We start from the raw sequence: 21,718 nt of genomic DNA, 5'->3' as shown, positions 1-21,718 counted from the left end.
ACTAGCCAGTCGGTGTGATTTTCAAGTTGTTTTGCTTTCATACATGTTTTCAGAGTGTTCCTGATAATATTTCTGGAAAAGCAGTCCAAACTGCAGAAAATCTTCAGTCTGATAACCACCATGATAAGATGATAGAGGATGAAACTAAAATAAAGCAACCTGATATTTCAGTGGTTTCACATGGTGAAAATGCTTAGAAACTTGGTCAAGAAACACTGTGCTAGTGGGAGAGGACAGCTATGCTAAGCTGGGGTGATTAGGAAGGACAGCAGAGCATAATGTATTGATGGCACTTTGGAAATGTGTGCCATTGTAACTCCAAGGCTCACACATTAGCCAAACACGAGAGCTTTGTCACTGTAGAGATGTCTGATGCCTGGAAGCTCTCCATTCTCCAGATATGTGACGTGATGAAAAATCAGTCCTTTGAGACTATTATCACCAAAGTAGAAATTAATAACAAACAAGAGTTCAGCTTTGAATTCTTGTGAAATTGAGTATTTAGGATCCATTGACAGGATCTAAATGCTTATTATATCTCATTCTCTTCTGCTTCATCCAGATGTTGGGTTCATCATCTACAGAAGAGGTCATGGTTATACAAATCATTGTCAGTCTGTCTGGCAACTTCACAAACCGTATTGCAGAGAAGCCAAAAATTAACCTGAAACCACTGTCAACTTTACTCTGAAGAGATCTAAGGTAACTTGAGTTTCCTAAATTATGAAATCGTTTTTTAGAGAGAACTCTTTAGTCCACATAGCTGTAAAATGATTCTAGCATATGTGTTTGTGAAATCATGAAAAGATGGGAAAGCATTTTAGTGAAGGCTGAGGAAGAGAGCCAGGAAAGACTTTCAAGTTGTTTGGATTTTATTTATTTATTTGTTTGTTTGTTTGCAAGACAAGATGCTGCCTCTATGAAAAGTTCCTGTTTACCAGTGATCCAGAATTGCAGAGCAGGACTGTGGGACAGGAAACTATGTACTCAGTATACAGCAATAATTTAAATAATGTCTGCGACATAAAAGGCATATGCATTTATGAATTTACATTGTGATGCTTATGCTTTTAGGAAGAATTGTAGTCAACTGAATTTCTCTTAAAAAGTGTGTCATCTGTCAAGCAATACAAAACCATTACTGATCTGACTGCACTGAAAGTACAAAACTGAGTCTGAGGTTGAACAGCATTTCAGAATACTCTGCCAGTAGAGAAAAAGCCAAGGAAGGGGGTGACAGAGCAACAGAGGTACTGCTCCTGCCTCCAGTGCAGATTAAGTAGAAAGTGAATTGGTGCACCACTGGTTCTGGAGGATGAAAGGTTTGCAAGATGCAAATGCTATGAGCACCTAACTCATAGCAGGGCTTTCACAGATGTGTCTTCAGCTTATCTGCTGCATCTTTAACTAATTGCAGGATAGTTGTGATCTGAAGAACTTGTAGGCATCCAGAAGAAGCCACTTTGGCTTAAGTCTGCAGCTGTTTTTAAAGCATTTATGAATCTTGCTGACAAAGACTGAGTTTGCTCCATGAGGGCCTTGCAGGCAAAAATGTCTTTCCTTAACATTGTCATATGATGGAGATACTGTGAAGAGGATTTGTTTTGTCTGGTTTTGCTTGTTTGCTTTTAAAATATACTCCCTTTAATTAACTTTGGACTGGCACTGACATGAGCTTTGGAAGTGCTTTTCTGTATCATTTTTGCACTACTAAGCCTACACATTCTGGTAGCTTCTGAAAATATGAAAACTGCTGCTCTGTTCATGTCTCCTGATGGAAGCATGCAGAATCAGAAAGCACAATGGTTTTGTGGGATTTGTGGCTTCTGAACTTTTAGTGAACTGTAAGGAAGTTAACTTAAGGAACTTAAAGAAAACAGGAAAAGTTTCCTCAATCATTGAAGGCCTAAGGATAAGATTTAAGTGCAAGTGATGGTGTGGTTCTGCAGGCAACGTCAGGCTTTATCTTTCCTGTATTCTCAGTTACAGCAGTTTGAAAGGTTGAACCATAGTCAGAAACAACTCATGGAAGTGGAGGACCACTGGAATGAGAATTTGTATTTTAGATCATCTGAACCAATGTGTTCTTAACCTGAGAAAAGGACAGATACTGTGGAATAATAGTAGTAGGACACAAGTATGTTGAGATCCCAGTCTTATTTACAGTCACCATTTAAAAATTACTTATATTGTTTTATAAAAGGAAAACGTTCTAGGAATATATTATATGATTTGACTCATTGTTTTGTTGGAAAGGCAAGACAAACCAAGACCTATAATTCTGGTAGAGAAAACCCCAGCACTGCCTAAGCTGTATCTAAGCCTCATTCTATATCTAATGCACTGTCAAGATATCCAAATTCTTCAGAGAATGGTCTCAGGAATTAATTACACACATAGTTTGAATGATTTTGACTATCAGTTGAATAAATCTCTCCATATATTTGTAGTTGAAGAATGAAAGAATTTGCATATGCATTATTTCCATATAATTCTCCTATGTCAGAAGGCAAAAGGGCTTCAATAATATATAACAGTGCAGTCTGTACCCACACTTGGGATTTGACTTACAAAATTCAGTTCAAAAAGTCTACTCCAACTGACATAATTACAGTGGTGCGGGATTTCTTCATCTTTTGCATCTTGGCTGAATGTTTTTGTGGTTTCACATTCTTTATTCACTGATGATATGCTTTCCTTAACTTACGATGTCAAATACGAAGCCTGCATGCAAAGTGTTACAAGGGAAGTGACCAGCCTTGGCACCAGCCTTTTCTGACTTCCCCTCAGATTGTACATTCATCAGAGCTTAAAATAGCCAAACTCTCAAGCTGTGTATAAAGCAAAAGATATTGCTTCTAATGTGGTTTTGTTGCAGTTTCAAAACAAAACAAAAATAACACCTCAACCCAAACACCAATTGTTCTTTTTTCCTTAGTGGAACATAAGAGCTTGCTGGGCTACCACTGTAACAGGTAGGAAGCTCAGTAAGCAGCATTCTGCTCAGGCTGCTCAGGAGTCTCTGAATGGCATTGCATTGGCCCTCACAAATACGTAGGTCAACTCCCAGTCTACCTCTTAGTACTTGTTTTTAGAATGTTTCTGAGCTCTTATGGCTGAATTCCCTCTTCTGTTCTTTCTACAAGATGCCAGAGATAGTGATGAATCTCACGTCAGTTATCCTTCTTTTCTTTATGAAATTGAAGTACTGCAGTATAAACTGCATAGGTTGCTTGAGGAGTGAGGGAGTGGTTGTGGCTGAGCACTGGGGCTTTCAACATCATCTGCTACAGTAAGATGGACTGCTGCCAAGCAAGGCAACTGTGTGCTTTCTCTTCCTGGACTCCTCCTTTCAGCCCTTGCACTGCTTTTTGCCACTATAAACAGGTAGGAAACAGCACAGTGATCTACATGGGGGAGTGATCTACATGGGGGAATCGGTTTGCTTTGGATTAAGGTCAAAATATTTTTGTCTACTTTCTGAGTTTGCTCTAATAGAATCAGCTCCCAGCTCCCTGTTCCTCTCTTTTGTAAAGGAGAGAATAGTAGAAGGTGAGAACAAATGGCTCTTTTTAGAGGGACTGATTCTCTCAACAGCAACACCTGATTCAGTTGACTGTAAATGACAGTTTGATTTCCAGCTAGCACAGTTCAACCTGTGCTGTCAGTGCACACAATGGGCTGTTCAGGGAACAGAAGCTGGGCTCAAACAGCCACTAGGGGGTCCTCCCTCCTCTGGCCGGCTGAAAAGGAACTCCGCAGAGTCTGTCTGAAGTTTGTGTTGATGGGAGTTAGCTTGTGTGTCTTGAATACAAAAATCAGAAGTGAGCTTTTATCCCTCAGTACTGATTTTGGCTGATTGTCTTTTAAAAGCTGCTGGTCCAGACTACTTTGGAAGTTTCCAGACAGTAGCTGAGATTCTATAGTGTTCTCCCCCAAGTCAGGCAAAAGAACAACCAGAAGAACTGGAGAAATTCTGCTTCCCTTTACTGCATCCCTGTGATGAGAAGTCATATCTGGCCCTTTTGTGATTCTTGCAGTAATGAATCAGTGACACGTGTGGCAAAGACCTGAGGAAACGGCATTCCACCATGTTTCTCATTCATCTCTCTCCAGCTCTGGTGATGAGCAGTCCCGATACTGAGCAGCACCAGGGCTCCTCTTTCAGCCTCTCAAAGCCAGAGAAGCTGCACGGTGTGTGCAGGGGATTTTCATGCTCCCTCCTGCCTGCGGCCACATTCCAAGAGTGCCATGTTAGCACATGACCTGATCCGGCAGCGAAGATTGACTGGAGAAAGTGAAGGCCTGTCCTGGTAGACTCAGCCCTTCCTCTTGACTGCCTGCAGCAGAGTTGCATCTGTCCTGGGAAAAACAATGGCTTTTAAAAGAGAATATATATATAAACGTAACTACAGACAGTTAAAATTATCTTCTTTGTACCTATTGTCAAAGATCCTATTGTGACTTTTACCAGGCGATGAGAAAATTGCTCATAATCATTCACTGAGGAAAATATATTTCAATAGCTAATGAAATGAATGGAGATGCCTCATCTTATCCCAAATTGAACTCCCATGGAATTTCAATATCTTGTACTGTGTGGCAACTGCATCTGGGCCCCTGTATTTGTTGGAAATAATAGAAGACAAGATATGAGAGGTTCCACCTCAGCAAGGTTAACAAACCTGCTTTGACCTGCAGCAGGAGTTGAGATGAAGAGGAAGATAGTTCTGACTGCTGGAGGGCTTAAGATCTCAATCAGCCCTCACCCCTTTAATTAGCATGAAGCTGTTCAGGAGTTACAGCTTACAGCATTGGGCCATAGAAAGTCACAGGAATAATCAGCCTGCAACTGATCAGGAATTGGGTAAACACTACCCTGGGGCTCCTTGTGGTCACAGATTTGGCATTGCCTAATCTGGCTCTGCAGCATAAGCAGAAAATTATAATGTATTTGGCAACATAATGCAGCAAGATGCAGTACAGTGTCTCACCGAGCTGAAATGTATTTCTCACATATGAGATCATTAAAGGGTTAAACTGAAAGAAAAGCAAAACAAAAACATCTTTTAAAAGGAGGAGGTTTACAGTTCTCTTTCCTAGGATTGAATCTTGACTCTGATATATGTGATTCGGTTTTATCTTAACTGGAGAAAAAAACATTCCTCCTTTGTAGCACCTGTGTTTCATTGCTATAGGAGCCAGGAACGCCTAACATCTCTGAGAACCTTTTCCCCATCCCTGGGCAGAAGTCCATAAATCCTTCTGTGCCTTCAGTTGGTGTGAAATCAGGATATTCCTGAAAGAAAAAAACACTCAGAAAGAAATCGTTCAGGAGGAAGGCTTCAGTTGCATCATGTGACAATATATCAATATTCCACGTGGTATAAATATGAATTTTGAACTTAATATGCTAATGAAAACCATAATAAATAGTCTAAAAATAAGTCCAGTGAAATGATAGCTGAAATAACATGCCCAGACAAACTATCACCAAACAACAAAAAAACAACAGGAAACTCAAGGTGTTTGAGGATTTTTACTGGATTTTGATAGAGTTGGATTAGCCCTTGTATTTGGGCCTTTTTGAGTTACAAGTTTTTCTGAAGTTAGCACGCTTTCTTGAAATGGATAAATGTCAGAGAAATGTTGTGCAGCACAAACATTGCTATCAACATGCATGGACCTTTTCAAATTACATTAATTTATCAACAGTGCAAATGTGCGAATACGATTCAGATGAAAAAAGCATTCTGAAACATAAAGGTTATACCATATTAGTGGCAAATAATTTGATTATCCGAAAGAGGAAAATAAACATATTTATTCCTGAGAGCCACCACATTTGGACAGAAAGTAGATTTCCCAAAAACACTGCTACATGGGCGATTCCCCTTCCTGCCTACTTGCTAGTATACCTGGGGATCGGGGTGAGCTCGCTGTGAATGTATGTAGGTCACTCTGAAAGTAATGCTGCTTACAATGGATACAAAGAGCACAAGGACATTATTTGACAGAGCAAATTCTCAGTTACAATACACTTTTTCAGCATAGTCACCACTGTGAGCTACACATTTTCACCAGCAATGAACAAAAACCTGCATGCTGTGTTCATTTGCACCAGTGGAGGTGACCCACTGTCACCACTGCTGAAGTGCATCACCCAGTGCCTCACTGTGCTCACGTGGTCTTTAGAAATGCTCATCAATGCGTGTCAGTGGGTGCCATGGTGCAACTGAAGGACACACTGTTGCTTCATCCACACTTCCATGTCAGACACCATTCTGTCACACCGCCCCTCTGCTGCCATGTGTCTCACGGCAGCAAAACGGAACGGAATATTGGTGGGAAGGTTCAGCCTCTACTGCCATACTACCAACATCCACCTCTGACGTTGTGGGCCAACATAACAACATAGGAGGCATTACTTTCGGAGCAGCCATTGTAAATACCCAAAGCAAAGCTTTCTCTCTGGTTCAGTGACCCCTTTCATATTTCCTAAGGCTTCCTCAGCTCCCTCCTTCTCTGCCCTGAGCAGACCCTCGTCCCACCCTTCGGGCACTGCGCTGGGGTTACAGAGCCGCCCCGTGAGTCAGCACAGCGCCGGGCACATCACCCAAAGCTCTGCCCTGCGTCTCAGCTCGGGGTTGCCGGAACGGCCGGGCCGCTGGGAGGGGATCGTTGTTACACCGCAGAGGAAGAGGCAAAGCGACAGAGCCAGGAACGAGCCTTGGGGCTGTGTGATTTATGCCGGAGTGAGACACAAAGATGGGGAAAAAGGTACTTGGGCGGTGAGACCATAAGTAGTGCAGGCGGAGATGTGCTTCACCTGAGCCCAAGCCGAGGAGCTGCAGAGCCCGAAAAGGGAACGCCGGGAGATGCTGCTGGCTGCTCCCTTCGGCAATAAAAAAGAAATAGCTGCTGTCGAAACTTACGTGTAAGTTCTTACAGACACTTCCAAGTGCTTGAAGAAGTTCTACGGGAACTTCTATTTCATTTCTATTTACCGGAACATTTTATTTTTTTTTTTCTGCAAGAGACGTACGCCTTTCTCCCGAGCAAGCACTGCAGAAGGTTTAAGAGAACCCTCTTCCCCGGAACGCAACACCCCACGGCCTCCGCAGTCCGCGCCACCGGACCCCCTCGCACGCGACTCCGCCTGCTGCCAAACCGCCGCCGGGTCGCTCAACGGGCGCATCCCGCGCGGGGCCGGAGAAGTGGAGCTGCGCCTTTACGGCGGCGGCGCGGCCCATGCGGGAGGTGGAGGCAGAGCTGCGGGCGGGGCGGTCGCTGCGGGTGTGTCCTGCGCTCTCCCACCCCTGTGCCGTGGGCTGGGCGGGCGGGGAGGAGGGGACGGGCCGGAGGAGGAGGAGGAGGAAGCGGAGGCGGCCGCGGATAGCGGGCAAATGGGGAGCTGAGCGGCTGCAGCAGTACCGCGCAGCAGCGGCAGCAGCAGCAGCAGCAGCGAGAGCAGCCGGCGACGGGTCCGTGCTGGCGGGGGTGCGCCGGGAGCGGGGCGCAGGCACCGGCGCCGCCGGGCGCGCAGCGGGAGTGCGGACCGGGCTGGGCTGTGGGGCTGGCAGCGGGCTGGGCTGGGGCTGCAGGCAGCTGCTCCCCGGGTAGCACCGCGCTGCGCCCGTGAGGCCGGGCCTGCGGGGCTGCGGCCGGCTCAGCGCGGTGGGGATCGTCGTCTGATTTCTTTTTATTTTTCATTTTTAAAGCCGTCGCTCCCCAGACGCCGAGCGCCAACTGCAGCCGGGCTGCCCCGGGCCGATCCGCCCCGCGAGCGGGCGCCCGCCGCCTCCCGGAGAGGCACCATGCAGACCTTCCTCAAGGGGAAGCGGGTGGGCTACTGGCTGAGCGAGAAGAAGATCAGGAAGCTCAATTTCCAGGCCTTCGCCGAGCTGTGCCGGTAAGGAGGCGGCCGTGGCCTGCGCGCGCCCCGGCGTTCCGCGCTCCGCGCGCGATCCCCGCAGCCCGGCGGGCGGGGCCGGTGCCCGCGCGAGGCTCGGCCGGCCGTGCCGTGGGCTCACCTGGGCGGCGGGCGGGCTGCGCATCTCGGTTGGGCGCCCGCAGACCTCGCTGAGGCTCGAGGCTGACTGGGAATAACTTGCCTTCGTGTCGTGCTAAATTACGTAAAGCAGCGCGTCTGAACCCGAGAGGGGAGCCCCGACTCGGAGATGATGGAGCCGCGTCCGTGTTCTTTGCTCCCTGGGCAGTTTGATAGGCTGCCATTAGGTGTTATCGGGATAGTTCAGAGGATTGTAAATGCAGTATATTGCGCAGTCAATTTGTTTAATTGTAAATGTAAACTTTATGTAAGTCCAAGGTCTCATTACACATTGCATGAGACTGAGTAACAGCTCTTTATTTCTTGCTGTTACCACTGTTTTATATAGAATATGGAATAAACTTTGATAGTGTTTGAACTTCAAAAGTATTGTAAGTAATCATTGTTCCTGTAGTTTCTGCAAAGCGTGTTCAAGCCTTGCAGGACACATTTTATGAAACTTTGGGTATGCTTTATTGAAGTATGCCATGCTGAAACCAGCAATCCCAGTGTACTGATATGCCTTTGGCGGCACTGGCTGTAAGGAGAAAGGAGGCAGAAAAAAGAAACAGAAAACTATTTGGAGAAAGCAGCAGAAGCCTTTACACCAGCTGGCGTTCTTGACATTCTCTATCTGCTCTGTCAAACTTCAGCAGAACTACCGGCATCTTTTAAAGTACAGAAACAGCCTCAAGCTCTGGTTTAATTTCTTTTAAAATTTTGTGGCCTTCTCAAGCAAAATACTTCCAGATGAATGATAAGTTTTGAGTCTGCTTAAGAGATTCTTTGTTTATTTCTTTTGTGTTGCTCAAAAAATACAATTCAATAATTGTAAGGCAAATGTTATTTTCAGGGCTGATATTTGATGTAGTTTGGCTTTTCCGGAACAGAAACTCAGAGGAATCTTAGAAAATGCATAACCGCTTTCTCCTTGTGATTTGTTTTTCGTTTCTGGTATCGTATGCTGTGCTTCACATTTAAGGATCTCCAAAGATGACTTTCTGCCCTCCGCTGGTCTCATTTCTCTCCTGACTGTGTTATTTGCCTCATTTTCACTACTTCAGAAATGCCTCGCATTTGTCTTTCATAACGTAGTACGCAAAGAGATTGTGTATCTGTGTATATTTATCAACTGTTCTAAGTCCTGGTAGTGCTATGAAAATGGACCTTCAAGTTTTCTCTCTTGCTGCGCTTCCCTAATTTTGTAATGAAGATTAGTCTGCCTGCCTCCCTCTGTACAAGTGAAGTTTGCCTTGAATAGCATTTGCAGAGGTTGGATAGATACATCCATTCAGTCATGCCTCAATTATTTTTTTTTAAAAACATAGTGTTAGCCTATTTGTAGAAGTGAGGTTTAAACATCAGTGCTGCTGCTGGAGCCAGTTGCTCAGAAATCTTGGACGATCTGTTTTCCATCCTGATAACTTCTATTGGTAGTGGTGGTAGGCTACATTTGTTTAGGCAAAGGCTTCAAGTATTTAATGCATAATATCTATTAGATTGCCTGTGTACTTCTGTGATTTTGTTGCTGCAGGAAAAGTAGTGCCAAGCTCAACATACATCTTACCAGGAATATTGTGCACGGTAGGAAATACGGCGAGCATACTCATTCCTTCACAGTGATTCATGTGTTAGAGTGGACTATGTGTCTGTCTGTCTACTGTATGTATTTTATGGTGGCTGTTTCTTGGAATTTATTTTCCTGTTGCCTAGGGATATACTTTCTGGATAACTAAAAAGTTCAGCTTTGTTTGCATGGCTTTGCAACGAAGCTGTTCTGTAACCCAGGAAAGTAACAGAAAGATGCCTGATGAACTCCTGGAACGTGCTGGTTTTAGAGCAGGAGTGTTGTTTCAATAAGAAAAATCTTACATTCCTTGCAGCCTGCCAGTGCAGCCAATACCAGTGTAAGGCACCAGGCCCATAGAGGGATCGGGGCATTTCAGAATCAGTTTGAGCCATACTTTGGGAGATGGTCTAAGTGCTGAACTGCTTTGGTCAGAGTGGTTTCAAGCTGCGTCTCCAGCAGCATTCCAGAGCTGAGATGTCTCAGTTGTACTACTTGAAGTGAGATGTGAGAGTGAATGGGACAGCAGTCAGGTGCTGCTCGGGGGCATAGCCATCCTGTCTTCAGGTCTGCGCTCCACAAAGGCTGGGCAGGTCCCCATAAATACTGTCCTTGTATTCTTATCCAGTATTGAGTGCAACTTTGGCTGAGTTTCAGTAAGGTTCCCTGTGAAATTTTTCCATCTAAATTCTTCCAAGAGGTTTTGTGGCTGTAGAAAGGATAGACACCTCCTTTATTATTTTTTTTGAAAATTTTTGTTTGGAGAGACAAAGTTCTGATCATTCATGTGTCTGGATCAGCCCCTCTCCTGCCTGAACTCAGTTTGGTACTTTTGCTTAAATCTTGCATTCACAAGACCTGGTATTGAAGGCCTTCAAGTTCCCTTGCACTGTGATCCCATTGTGATCATTGTGACATGACTGTGGCACAGTGCAGTCCTGCCTTCAGGGATCGTAGCAGCTTCTCAGCTGTAGACCAAGGAGGTAAAAACAGTGGCTGTGTGTATCTACCTCCACACTCATAGCCCAGACAGCGGCTCCCAAATTAAGTTATGTCCCACTGCAATTCTGATGCTTCCACAGCCCCAGGGTTGTGCTCAGAGAGTGGCTTAACGAAGGATGGAGCCCTTGCCTGTGGGATGCCTGGTGGGGTCATGCCTTTGGTTGTGGTTTCTGCTTCTCACATTAGTTTTCAGTTCCACCTGCCAACTGCTTTCTGCATGTCCGTGCAGAAAGGATCCCGTGTTCCTTGGTGTACACTGGTGTGGTTTCAGTAGGGAGCAGTATGCCCCTGTTGGCCTTGTCAATATGAGGATGTTCCCCTGGGAGCTGCAGTATGAGACTGAGCTCCTGTATGTGGAGAAGGGCACTTGGCGTGGGCTCCTTATTGCCTCCTTCAGTTTGTTACCCACGAGATTATTAAAGAAGCTGTTGCTGCTGCCAAGCTGACTTGTACTTTTCTGTGAGAGCTGTTGGATCACCATGTCTTATATTGAGGTCAGTATCACCTGCGTGCTAGTGTACGTGCTGCAGCTGTATGGCCAGTGCCTGCTCTGGGAATGTAGTGTGTGCTTTCCTTGGGGTCATGGAGTCCAGCTCCTCCAGGTGTGGCTGAGATCCAGAGCTTTAGGTAACTGCTATTGTTAAAATACCGGTATCTGTGGCCTGCTGAACATCTGCAATCCTGCTAAAAAGTCAGACAAAGTTTCTTTGGATTGCTAACTGGTGAGTGAATAACCCTATTTTCTGCCTGTAAAATATGTGTAGATGTACTGCCATTCCTCTTTGGGTGTTGTGAGTAAGGAGTCTTGTGTTCGTGCAATATACAGAAGGGCAGTGGTAGTGGTACGGCAAATTGTGTCTATCAGCTCAAAAAATGAGTTGTGTGTGTTAGGCACCAGCTCAGATTAGTGAGGTGTGGCTGTTTACAAGTGGCTGTTGTCTCTATAAAAGCCATTTCCTTGATGGTAGTTCTGCATGTCATCTTAATATTGGCTCTTGGAGAGCCATGAAGATGTGAGGCAATAAGGTTATGGTTATGTGAGTAAGTTGCAATGATAAAAGGTGAAATACCCAAGAGGAAATAATTCAGAGTCATCCCATTATTCAAAAGCTGCTTCTCATTTATATTGGGTAAAAAACCATTCAGTAGTGCAACTCATAAGTTCACATGGTAGTGTGGTAGCTTTTTTGTGTAACTGTTTAGATAGTGTGTCAGTTTTTATAGCATGCAGAAGATGTTGAGCAAAGGAATTGAGGAGTTGCCCAAGGTTGTAATTTGTCACAATACATCCTGCAGTTTGAGAGACAGCAAAACTGTGCTTGTTCGTCTTAATGTCCACATAATTTATGGTCAGATTTTATTGCACTGTGTTTTTCCCATAAAAGATCAGAAGCCTGAGAGGAACAATTTCTCTGGGAATCCTGTAAGTTCTGAGATGCAAATTTTGCCCACCAAAGGAAGTAACGTAAGCAAAATAATACAGAATGCCTTATGGTGAAGATTTGTTGCCTTGGTCTTTAGTGAACAAGTCCAGTTGTCATCCTTCCTTGAGAAATTGTTCATGATTGCATTCATTAACGCACATAAAAGTAAGGCTACTGATCTGGTTTAGGTGCTACCTACTGCTGAAATCTGCTCTAGAACTTGAGCGCACTCTCGAGCTACTTTATGCATCAGTTCAGTGGTTCTTGGTTTTACACAAAGAAGTGTACTTTGCTTTGTGCATGTAACTCTTGTTAGAGCCTGTGTCACCTGTGCTGAAGGCTGTGTGGGTATGACAGGTCACTATGGTTTTTCTGGTTTTTATTTTGTCGTTGAGTTGTATTGAAACTATTTTGGTGCAGCTACATGATCAATGTGCTGAGCCAATGAATTTTCAAGCCAATGTATTTTTCATACCAAAACATTAGTGTGCTTAATTTAAGTTTTCGTGCGACTTGCTCTTGTTTAGTTAATCAGTGCCATAAGTGGGTAAATGCTTCAGTCTGCACGTTAAGTCTCTATGGCTCACTTTTTCTCCTCTAGACTCTGTAATGTAGTCCCTTGTTTGCTGTGATCTGTTCTCAAGAACCTAGACATGAGTTTTAAGATGCATTTAAGAATTGTGCTGGTCTGAAGACTTTAAATTTAATCTGTTTCTTTATTGGAGACCTTGAAGTATGTGTCTATATATGTCTATCTATCTTTTTTTCTCCCTGCCCCAGAAGAACTTAGGGGATTTTATTTAACCCCAGTTTGCCGCAACCACTTAAATATAGGCATCTGTTGAATATCTGGCTTGTGCCAGTTAACTTCTGCATTTTATTTTATGGCTTTTAAGTCTGTGTGTGCATTGGTCAGTAGCTCCCGTTGTTGGTTGTGTTAGTCTGAAATACTGTATCACGAGAAGTACATGGGTAGAATGAATCAGAAATTTCCTTTGACATAAGCTCTAACAAAAATTGCAACTAATGAAATGATAGTAACGATAACGCCATGAAAATGTGTTGAAGATGGTATGAAAAAGTTCCAAATTTCTTATAGGAAAAGTTACTGTGTTTCCTTCTTCTGGATGTAGATGTGCCTACTTCACATTCTAGAAGCGGATGCGTGTATATTTTCTTGATCTCCAGGGGCAGTGACTGACAGGCATCCTTCTCACAAAAGCACACTGCTTTATGTCTGTAAAACTGTCCCATGGGGACACGGAGCCAGGCCATGCGGCAGCTGAAGCAACTGTAACAATCACCACCTTCATGGTGAGACTGTTCTGTGATCTAACAATCATTTACCTTGCATTAAGGAAGTCTGTGTCTTTCCTGCAGTACATCCCTGTACCACCGCCTGCTTGAGCTGATAGGCAGCAAGGAACAATACTAGCCTTGGTCAAGTGGAGGCTCTTTAGAGACAGATCTGGATTCTGCTGCCGATCACAGACTGAATGCGAACTGACACTTAGGCCAAAAAAAAATTAAAAAATGAAAGTCATGTTGGGGTACATAAGCTGTAACTTGGCCTGCCAGGCACGTGGCATATCTACTCTGTGCGGTGCAGATAAGGCTGCTGCTTCACCCTGCTTTTGGTCTGGAGCGCTGCGTTTCAGGGACAAGGGAGGTCAGCTGGTATGTGACCAGAGGAAAACAGGGAAGCAGCAGAGGTCTTGAAAATAGTGTAATTCGACATGAAGAACTGGATAAATCTTTGAATGCTTTAAAAAGCTGTTGTAGGAAAAAAAAAAAAAATCAAAAAAAAAAAAAAAAAAAAGTGGTTTTAGAGAGTAAAAGTAGATTGTCTAGGTAGATAGTGGATTTTGTTGCTCTAAACTTGTAAGAGTGGTTAGGCAGACATGGCAGGAATGACATCAGGCTGTCGTCCCATTTTAAGGCAGCATTGCTGACCTCTCCTGATATCAGTGCTGCTTTGTTCAATCTGTAATAATTCAGAAGGTGTCCAGGGAAGTTCTTTGTGTTCGTTAAGTAGTTTGAAGTCCCTTTAATACTTCAGGAGTCATGTCTTGGGAGGTCTAGGCACCGTCTAAACACAAGCAGCTTTTTCCAATATGGGGACTCAATCTGTGAGGGATTTCAGAGCTGCCTGCTGGAAGTGTTTGCTCTGCTTAAGTGTACTGCATTGGTGAAGCATCAATTGACAGTTCCTCATGATACTGGCCAGATAATGCGTTGATTATCTCAACATTTGACACCTTTTCTTGAGGTGACATTCCTGAATATGTTCCAAGGAAACAGGGCACGTGAAAGACACTAAAATGAGTGTGATAATAGATAATGTAAGCACCTGTGCTGGGCACGTCCCTGATGTACTGCTGTGGAACAAACACTCTCCTGTATGGTTATTTTTTTTTTTCTCATTTTTGAATTCAGTGTTCAGTCCTTGAAACAATGGTTTGTTTTGTACTGATGGAATTTTGCTCTTTTCAGAAGGAGTTGTGCCCTTTATGTGATCAAGGAGGAAATTGCTGATGTTTCCATGCTGTTTCAACAGTGCACAAATACTAGCTAGCATTCTGTTCCCTCTGCAGACAGAAATCACTGCTGGAGGACAGCTGCATATTATAAGAATGCCTTTCAAAATGATTGACTCTCATTTGAGGCAATCCTTTAGTTCCAAGTAAAACTTCTACAGTTGTCCTTCTCTTTCCTCCTAACTAGAGTGCTTAGGCTGGCTATCTTACCTGAGGTGTGATTGCCACTGCTAAAAATGGTCACAGGATTCCTAGGAAGCCTGTTCTTTCCTGTAGTCAGGTTGTGGGGGATGACTATGAGCTTAGCGGGGTCACTGGAGGCTCCCAGGGACCTGCTCTGTCCAGGGGGAAAAGTTCGTGTTTCTAGATCTAACTGTGCTTTTAGGAAAGCAATTACCAGAGCCAGGCACTGGACTTGGAAGCAAATTCAGTTCATGTTGCGCTGTTTAATCTCATCCTCTTGGATGCTGGTTGGCAAAGGTTTATAATGCATCTTGCTTTGTTGTGTCACTCACTGCTGAGTCATGCTTGCTTACTTGGAAGAGCTTGATGCCTGTCCTTACTCAAAAAGAACAGAATAATTTTCTTTCTTCATCACACAGCTCACAGGCTTTTTTTTTTTTCCTTTTTTTTTTCCCCCTGCCAACAAGCCATTTTCAGCTTTTTTGCTCTGTAATGCCTCAGTTCTATATATTCAGTCTGGGTCTCCAGGCATTGCCTCATGAAACTGAATTCTTCAGGGTGCAGCAGATAAAACACTTGAAGGAGACATGTCTGTAGCAGAAGACAAAGTGAAAAATCCTGAGCTTTGAAGCTGGGATGCTCCTGGCAGTTTTTCTGAAGGCCCATGTTTGCCCTGTCACACTGCATTTCTGCACGCTCTTTGACAGAATCTTTTCTCAAAACTGGTGCTTGGAGAGACCTGGCTTGCACTCTGTTTTAGCTGTGAGCAACATTGTTCTCCTTTTCTTTGACTTCCTGCAATTTCTCCCCCCAGTGTTAGGTATGGATGGTACGTATGCAGGAGGAAATAGCTCAGAGGATTCTGTAGAAACAGGGTGTCCCACATTGTATGGTGTGGTGTTTAGTAAAGACTTTTGCTGCCTAGCCTTGATAAAGTTATCTGCATGTTGGGGTAACTGGTTAATAGCTGATAGAACAAATGATGTCTGGGTGATTAATGGTGCTGGAAGGAAGTGATATCATACAGGTCCATTTGCGATGTGCCACTCCTTCCCCATCTGTGCTATGTGGCCCTCCTTTCTCCCTGTAACTCGTAAATTACTTTTGTGGTTACAAGAACTGAGGTAATGACTAGGCTTATTTTTATCTTGTCAGCTAAGCTTCATTACAAGGGCAAAAAGTGTCGTCATTTCATAGAATGACTTTGGTTAGAAGGGACCTTAAAGCCCATCCTCTTCCAGCTCTGTGCTGTGGGCTGGCTGCCACCCACCAGACCAGGCTGCCCAGGACCTCATGCAGCCTAGTCCTGAGCACCTCCAGGGATGGGGCATCCGCAGCTTCTCTGAGCAGCCTGTACCAGCACCTTTCTGCCCTCTGTGTTACAAAAAAAAAAGTAAATAATCTTCCTAATATCCAATCTAAATCTATTCTATCAGTTTAAAGCTATTACTTCTTGTCCTGTCATTACATACCTTTAAAAAGAAGTCCCTCTCTAGCTTTCCTGTAGGCCTCTTTTATGTACTGGAAGCGCATGGAGGTCTCCTTGGAGCCTTCTCTTCTCCAGGCTGAACAAGGCCATCTCCCTCAGCTGGTCTTCGCAGGTGAGATTCTCCAGCCTTCTGACCATCTTTGTGCCCTCCTCTGGACCACTCCAACAGCTCCACATCCTTCTCGTGCTGGGGGCCCCAGGCCTGGATGGAGGACTCTAGGAGGAGCTTCATGAGGGCAGTGCAGAAGGGGCCAATCCTCTCCTTCTCTCTGCAGCCACTTGGACTTGTAGGCTGCAAGCACACACTGCTGGCTCATGTTATTTTCTTGGTACCCAGCACCCCAAAGTAATTCGTGCCTGGGCTGCTCTAATCCACTCATCACTCAGCCTGTATTTGTGCTCAGGATGGCCCTGACCAGGTGCAGGACCTTGTGCTGGGACTTAAACTTCATGAGATATAGGTGAGCTATGAAGCATTGCCTCTTTTAACATTGTATTATATTCTGATGAGTCAGGTAGTGACCACCTAAATCCAATGGTATGTTAATTAATTATTACACCTGTGTTGCAGTGAAAATCTTGTTACTTCCTTGTAGTTAAAAAAAAAAAAATCGAACATACAACAGAACACGGCGAAAATTAAATACAACTAAGTGTTGGCCTTCTGCTCCATCTGCATATTGCACAGCTGTGGGTAGGGCATTCTGGGTTGACCTCAGCTGTTCCATCATGTGACAAACCCCCTGTCAGAGTGGAGGGCCCTGTCCCTCTGCCTGCCCTCACAGCGCCTGGCACCGCAGCCTGAAGCTCTGGGGTTAGCAGAGGGCAGTAGTGTGGCAGCTCTGGTGTGAGCTGGTCCCTATGGCTGGGTGCGCAGGAGACAGACCTGCTGAGGAGGAGCATGAGGCCAGCTGGGTGTGCAGCTGACCAGTCAGGCCTGAAGGATGGTCTGTAGCAGATACTGAGACAGCACAAGGTGCTGAAAAAATGTGTTCATCTTCTCTGGTGGAGCCTCTTTCCATCTGCAGGTCACTGACTGGTCTGGAGGCTGTGGTGATGGCAGCTGCATCCATGGTATGGAGTTTAATAGCTACACATAGCCCTGTTCTATGCAAACCTTCAACCGTGTCTTTTGATCTCACTTTCATTTCTGGTATCATAGGATCATTAAGTAAATTTTCAGTATGCATTGGCCACTCTCTGTAGTTGTACTAAACAAATACAAAATTGCTTTTTTTTTTCCTCCTTTTTTGTTTTTAATCCTGTAAAGGAATCGATGTTACATATTTTTAAGCATATACATATACACACACTTATACACATGTTTATTTTATTAAAACATCTTAATTAAGAAAATGATTATTTCAGTCAAAGAGCCATAAGAAGCTCAGAAGTCAAAAGTTATTCCCCAAAGAGAAAGAACTTCTCTGTTAGAAATAACAAAGCTTGAACAAGAGGGGGAGGAGGAGCTAGAATCTGCACGGCCCAGGGGCCAGCCTCTAGCTTCGTGTATTGCGTGCTGTGAGTTACAGCTCTCCTGGCAGAGAGTTTGGTGGAAACTAACAACCCCTTGCAGTTAAAAAGGCATCCACATGTGCTGCCTGACCAGGTTGCACGGAAAGGTTCCATGCGAACACTCAGAAAGCTGGTGTGTTCTCTAGTGTGGAAACGGCCCCACTTGCGTGCCAATAATGTGCCATCTTGTGATGTTTCCATTGCGTATGACTTTGCCACTGGTGTACTGTGTGAGATGGTCTGGGTGGACCACGTCACTGGGGACCCTGTGGTGTGACAAAGCAGTGTGAAACCTGGCGTTTAGTTGTGCTTGCTTGTTGGATGGTAGGAAGAGGAGGACAGAGGGAGCTTGTTCTGAGGCTGCCTGTGGTGCTGCACTTGTATTGCAAACAAAGAGGGAGCTTAATTCACAGGAGCTGTCAATCTGGTAGTTTTCAAGTGCTGAAAGAAAACTCCTTTAAAAGTGTACATAAGTGTATGGGAGGGAGGAAAGAAAAAAAAAAAAAAAAAAAAAAAAAACTAAGAAAGTCTGCTATTTTAATGAAAGGATGGTGGCCAAAAGAAACCCCAATAGTACTTGTAGTTGTTGACCTGCACTGTATCTGTCAGGGGAGGGGAGAAGTATTATTGTGCAAAGAGTATGTGGTGGAAAAAGTATAAAACAGAGCAGCACCTTTTGTCACTCGCAGAGTTTTTCTTATTCACAACTTCTGCTACCATTTAAAGTTGGTGAAGAGGCAAAGTCCTTTGCTTCACCTTTAGCTGTTCCTGGATACATGGCCTGCAAGTAGGAGCTGAGGCTGCTCGAGGAAAACAGGCGTGTTTGCAGGTGTGTAAGTACTGGGTGGGGTTGTATTTTGACTTCAGGGTTTGACTTCGTGGTGTTTCTTTTCCTTCAATTCCAAGGAATAAATAGAAGTGTATGTTGCAGTGAGTTTTGAAGAGAGTAGGTCTTTTGATATTTTTCTTAGCATGCTTTAAAGGATAGAAAGTACAGACTTGTTGATAGTTAGAAGGCTCTGTTTTCTTTTCCTTTCTTTTTCTGGTACTGTTTCAGGCCCTCGGTTCTCAGAAGTGGAAAGAATTTGTTCTTTAAATTGTGTTTTATTTTCAGTTGAGTAGAGCGAGAATTTTTGGTCACAGACTTATCACCAAGCTTGAATTGGTTTTTGTGGCTGTGTTTCAAGACCTCTAGCTAGTTCACCTTCTGATTCCGTTGGTAATGCAGTGTGATCATAGCTCTGCTCTTCGTGTGTGCTCTGAGGCAGTGATCTTCCACACTTTGTTGCTTCTGAGCAATGGACCACTTGTTTGCAAACGGCGCTCCACCTCAAGATGGATGTGAATGAGAATTTTCCTTTGTGCATTAGTAACACTGAATCTTGCTGTCGTCTGGTCAGCTGCTGCACTTAATTGTAAAAGTTTTTGCGATAGTGGTGGGATGTGAGTGCTTCTGTGAGTTGGCTGAGAGTCTACCCTTGGAAGCCCAAAATGATGCTGGAAGGAGCCAGAAGTGGTTGAATGGAAGAACAGAAGGGTGTATGGGGAGTTTTTCTCTTTCCCAGAACTAAAATAAACTTGAGTACATAGTACAGAATTTTTGGGTGCAGCTATTACTTCCACATGTACTGTGCAAACCACCAGCCTTTCTATAGTGAAACCTTTTTTCTTATTTTTGCACTGTTGTGTTACTGTGCTGGACAGTTTCATGGCCATGCATCTTAGGTCACAATAGGTATTATCTAGGAGGGGGCTGGCACAGTGTGTTTGTACTGTGATATGCTCTCTTTCTTTTGAGTAATTTGTTAATATGTAATGCTTAAACCCATTCCTTTTTGTCAAATACTCTTCCTCAAGTATTGTCACAACAATGATAATAGAGCTGTAGCTCTAATTGCAATAGGTAACTAAAGAAAACCAATGTTTTGGGATGTTTCTTTTGTGTCTTTGGCTATAAAGCAGAGAATCTCTGGCCACATTGAAGACAGGAGCATGGACAGGTTGGACATGAGTCTGGTCTTTGGCTGTTTGTATGTTAATAGAGAGTTTCCACGATTCCCCCTTGCTCCTTGAGTTTCTCTTATTATTCTCTTATTTCCTTCAGAGAAAAAAGTCTGTAGAACCTGACAGCAAAGCATGTTTATTTGTGGAAAGTGTATGAAGTGCTTGTAAAATCTCCTTTTTCTATCTCATCTCCCTCTAAATCAAAGTTTCTGGGAACTAATTCAAACAAGATGGAGCAGACTAGTGGCACTGCTAACATCACAGTGAAGAAAGGTTTGGGCTGGAGGATATTTTTGGTAAATATTATTTACTCTTTAAAGAAGTAATGTTTGTGTTGGAGTGTTTTCAGCAGCCAGTTTGGCTTCAGGAAATAATTGTTGGAGCTGTCTTTAAGAAAACAGGGATGAGAGTTCCTCTTTGGTCCTTTTGGACCTCCCTTTTGAAGAAATAAAAACTACTACAGGGTTAACACCTCCGCCCCATCTTCTGTATATCTTCAAATACAAAAATTCTTTCCCTGGCTTTTTTCCTTCCTCCTAACAGCTTCAGGAAGTTAAATTGTTTATTCAGACTGTCTCATGTCTGTGTTGGATGGCTACCTTAGCACAGGAACTCAGAGACATTCCTGTGAGGCAAATCCCCAAAACCTGAGAGGTGGCTCTTTTCCTGCTGTACTGTAAATGCATGATTTGACTGCCAGAGGGCTTTGAAACATGCCGCCCAGACAGCTTTGAAATATGAATGAAGTCCGACTTTACATAAATGAGCTGCAAGCAATTGAAATAGGTTTAAATATTTGCTGCTGTCTTCCATGCATTCATTCGTACCTAGAATTGGAATGTGGGGGGTATTGAGGATGTTTCCAAATCAGAGAATTCACTCAAATCCAAGAGAAATGAGAGAAAAGCCTCTTGAACTGAGCTTTGGTCTTGCAGTCATCATAGAGTTTATCTCTGGACTACGCATAATTGTATCTCTAACAAGTACATGAATTTCCCAATATTTACTTTTTCCACCTGTCAAATGCAGTTATAGTAAAAACCTATCACACTGTTGTTGTGTGGATGAACTGGTAGCAATTTGCTCTAGGATTGCTGGGTCTCAAAGGAGATTTAAAGTATTTGTTGCTTTGTCTTGGTATTTATTAGCAGCTCTTCATTTATTTCTATCTGCTCCAAAGCACCATTTGAAATAACAAATCTGAGGCATTAACGTTTGACTATTTTTCACTGATGATTTCTATAGAAGCAGCCTTGAAAATGAAGCACCATATACTTTGAAAGCAGAAAGAAGGGACTGTGAGGTGACATTTCAATCCTTTTCCCCACACAGTAGTAGTACTGGGGGCTGTTTTCATGCTGGGCTTGTTCTGCCTGGAGAAAAGAAGGTTCTGGAGGGGTTCTGTTCATTACAGCTTTCCAGTACTTGCGGGGAGCTTGTAAGGAGGATGGAAAATGCGATTTCACTGTCACAGCATGGAAGAAGTCAAAGGGGAATAGTTTCAAACTAAAAGAGAGGAGATTTAAGATTAGAGGCTGGGGAGAAATTTTTCACTCGGATGGCAGCAGGACACTGGCACAGCTGCCCAGAGAAGCTGTGGTGCCCCATACCTGGAGGCACTCAAGGCTGGGTTGGATGGGGCCCTGGGGAGCCTGATTTCATGGGGAGCAGCCAAACCATAGCAGTGGGTGGTAACTGGGTGGGCTTTGATGTCCTTTTCAGCCCATGCCATTTTCCCTTGTTGGGATACCTGAGTTCCTACGAGGTCTCCGCAACCCTGTGAATGCAGCATGTGGCTGCTATTTTCCAAGCATTCACAGGACATCGTGAAACACAGGAGAAAATGAAAGCTGTGCAAGCTACGAGTGATTGTGAGCCCAATACTGAATGTGCTCAAGTTAACAGGAGTTAATTTTCATGACAAAATGATTATCAAACACAGGAAGT

At 44.0% G+C, this 21,718-nt stretch overlaps 1 protein-coding gene across 1 annotated transcript in view; it reads left to right on the top strand.

Moving 5' to 3' along the window:
• Window positions 1-7,769: 7,769 nt before the first annotated feature.
• Window positions 7,770-21,718, top strand: part of ITPK1 (inositol-tetrakisphosphate 1-kinase) — a 132,290-nt gene continuing 118,341 nt past the window's right edge. Inside the window, exon 1 of the mRNA XM_042864959.1 lies at window positions 7,770-7,912. Within this exon, the coding sequence (XP_042720893.1) occupies window positions 7,818-7,912 (95 nt within the window). The 5' untranslated portion in view covers window positions 7,770-7,817. The remainder of the gene's footprint in view (window positions 7,913-21,718) is intronic.

The sequence above is a fragment of the Lagopus leucura genome, unplaced genomic scaffold, assembly GCF_019238085.1.
Source record: "Lagopus leucura isolate 7727_CA_CO unplaced genomic scaffold, USGS_WTPT01 Super-Scaffold_1, whole genome shotgun sequence".
Taxonomy (NCBI): domain Eukaryota; kingdom Metazoa; phylum Chordata; class Aves; order Galliformes; family Phasianidae; genus Lagopus; species Lagopus leucura.
This window is presented reverse-complemented; position numbering and strand designations above follow the sequence as displayed.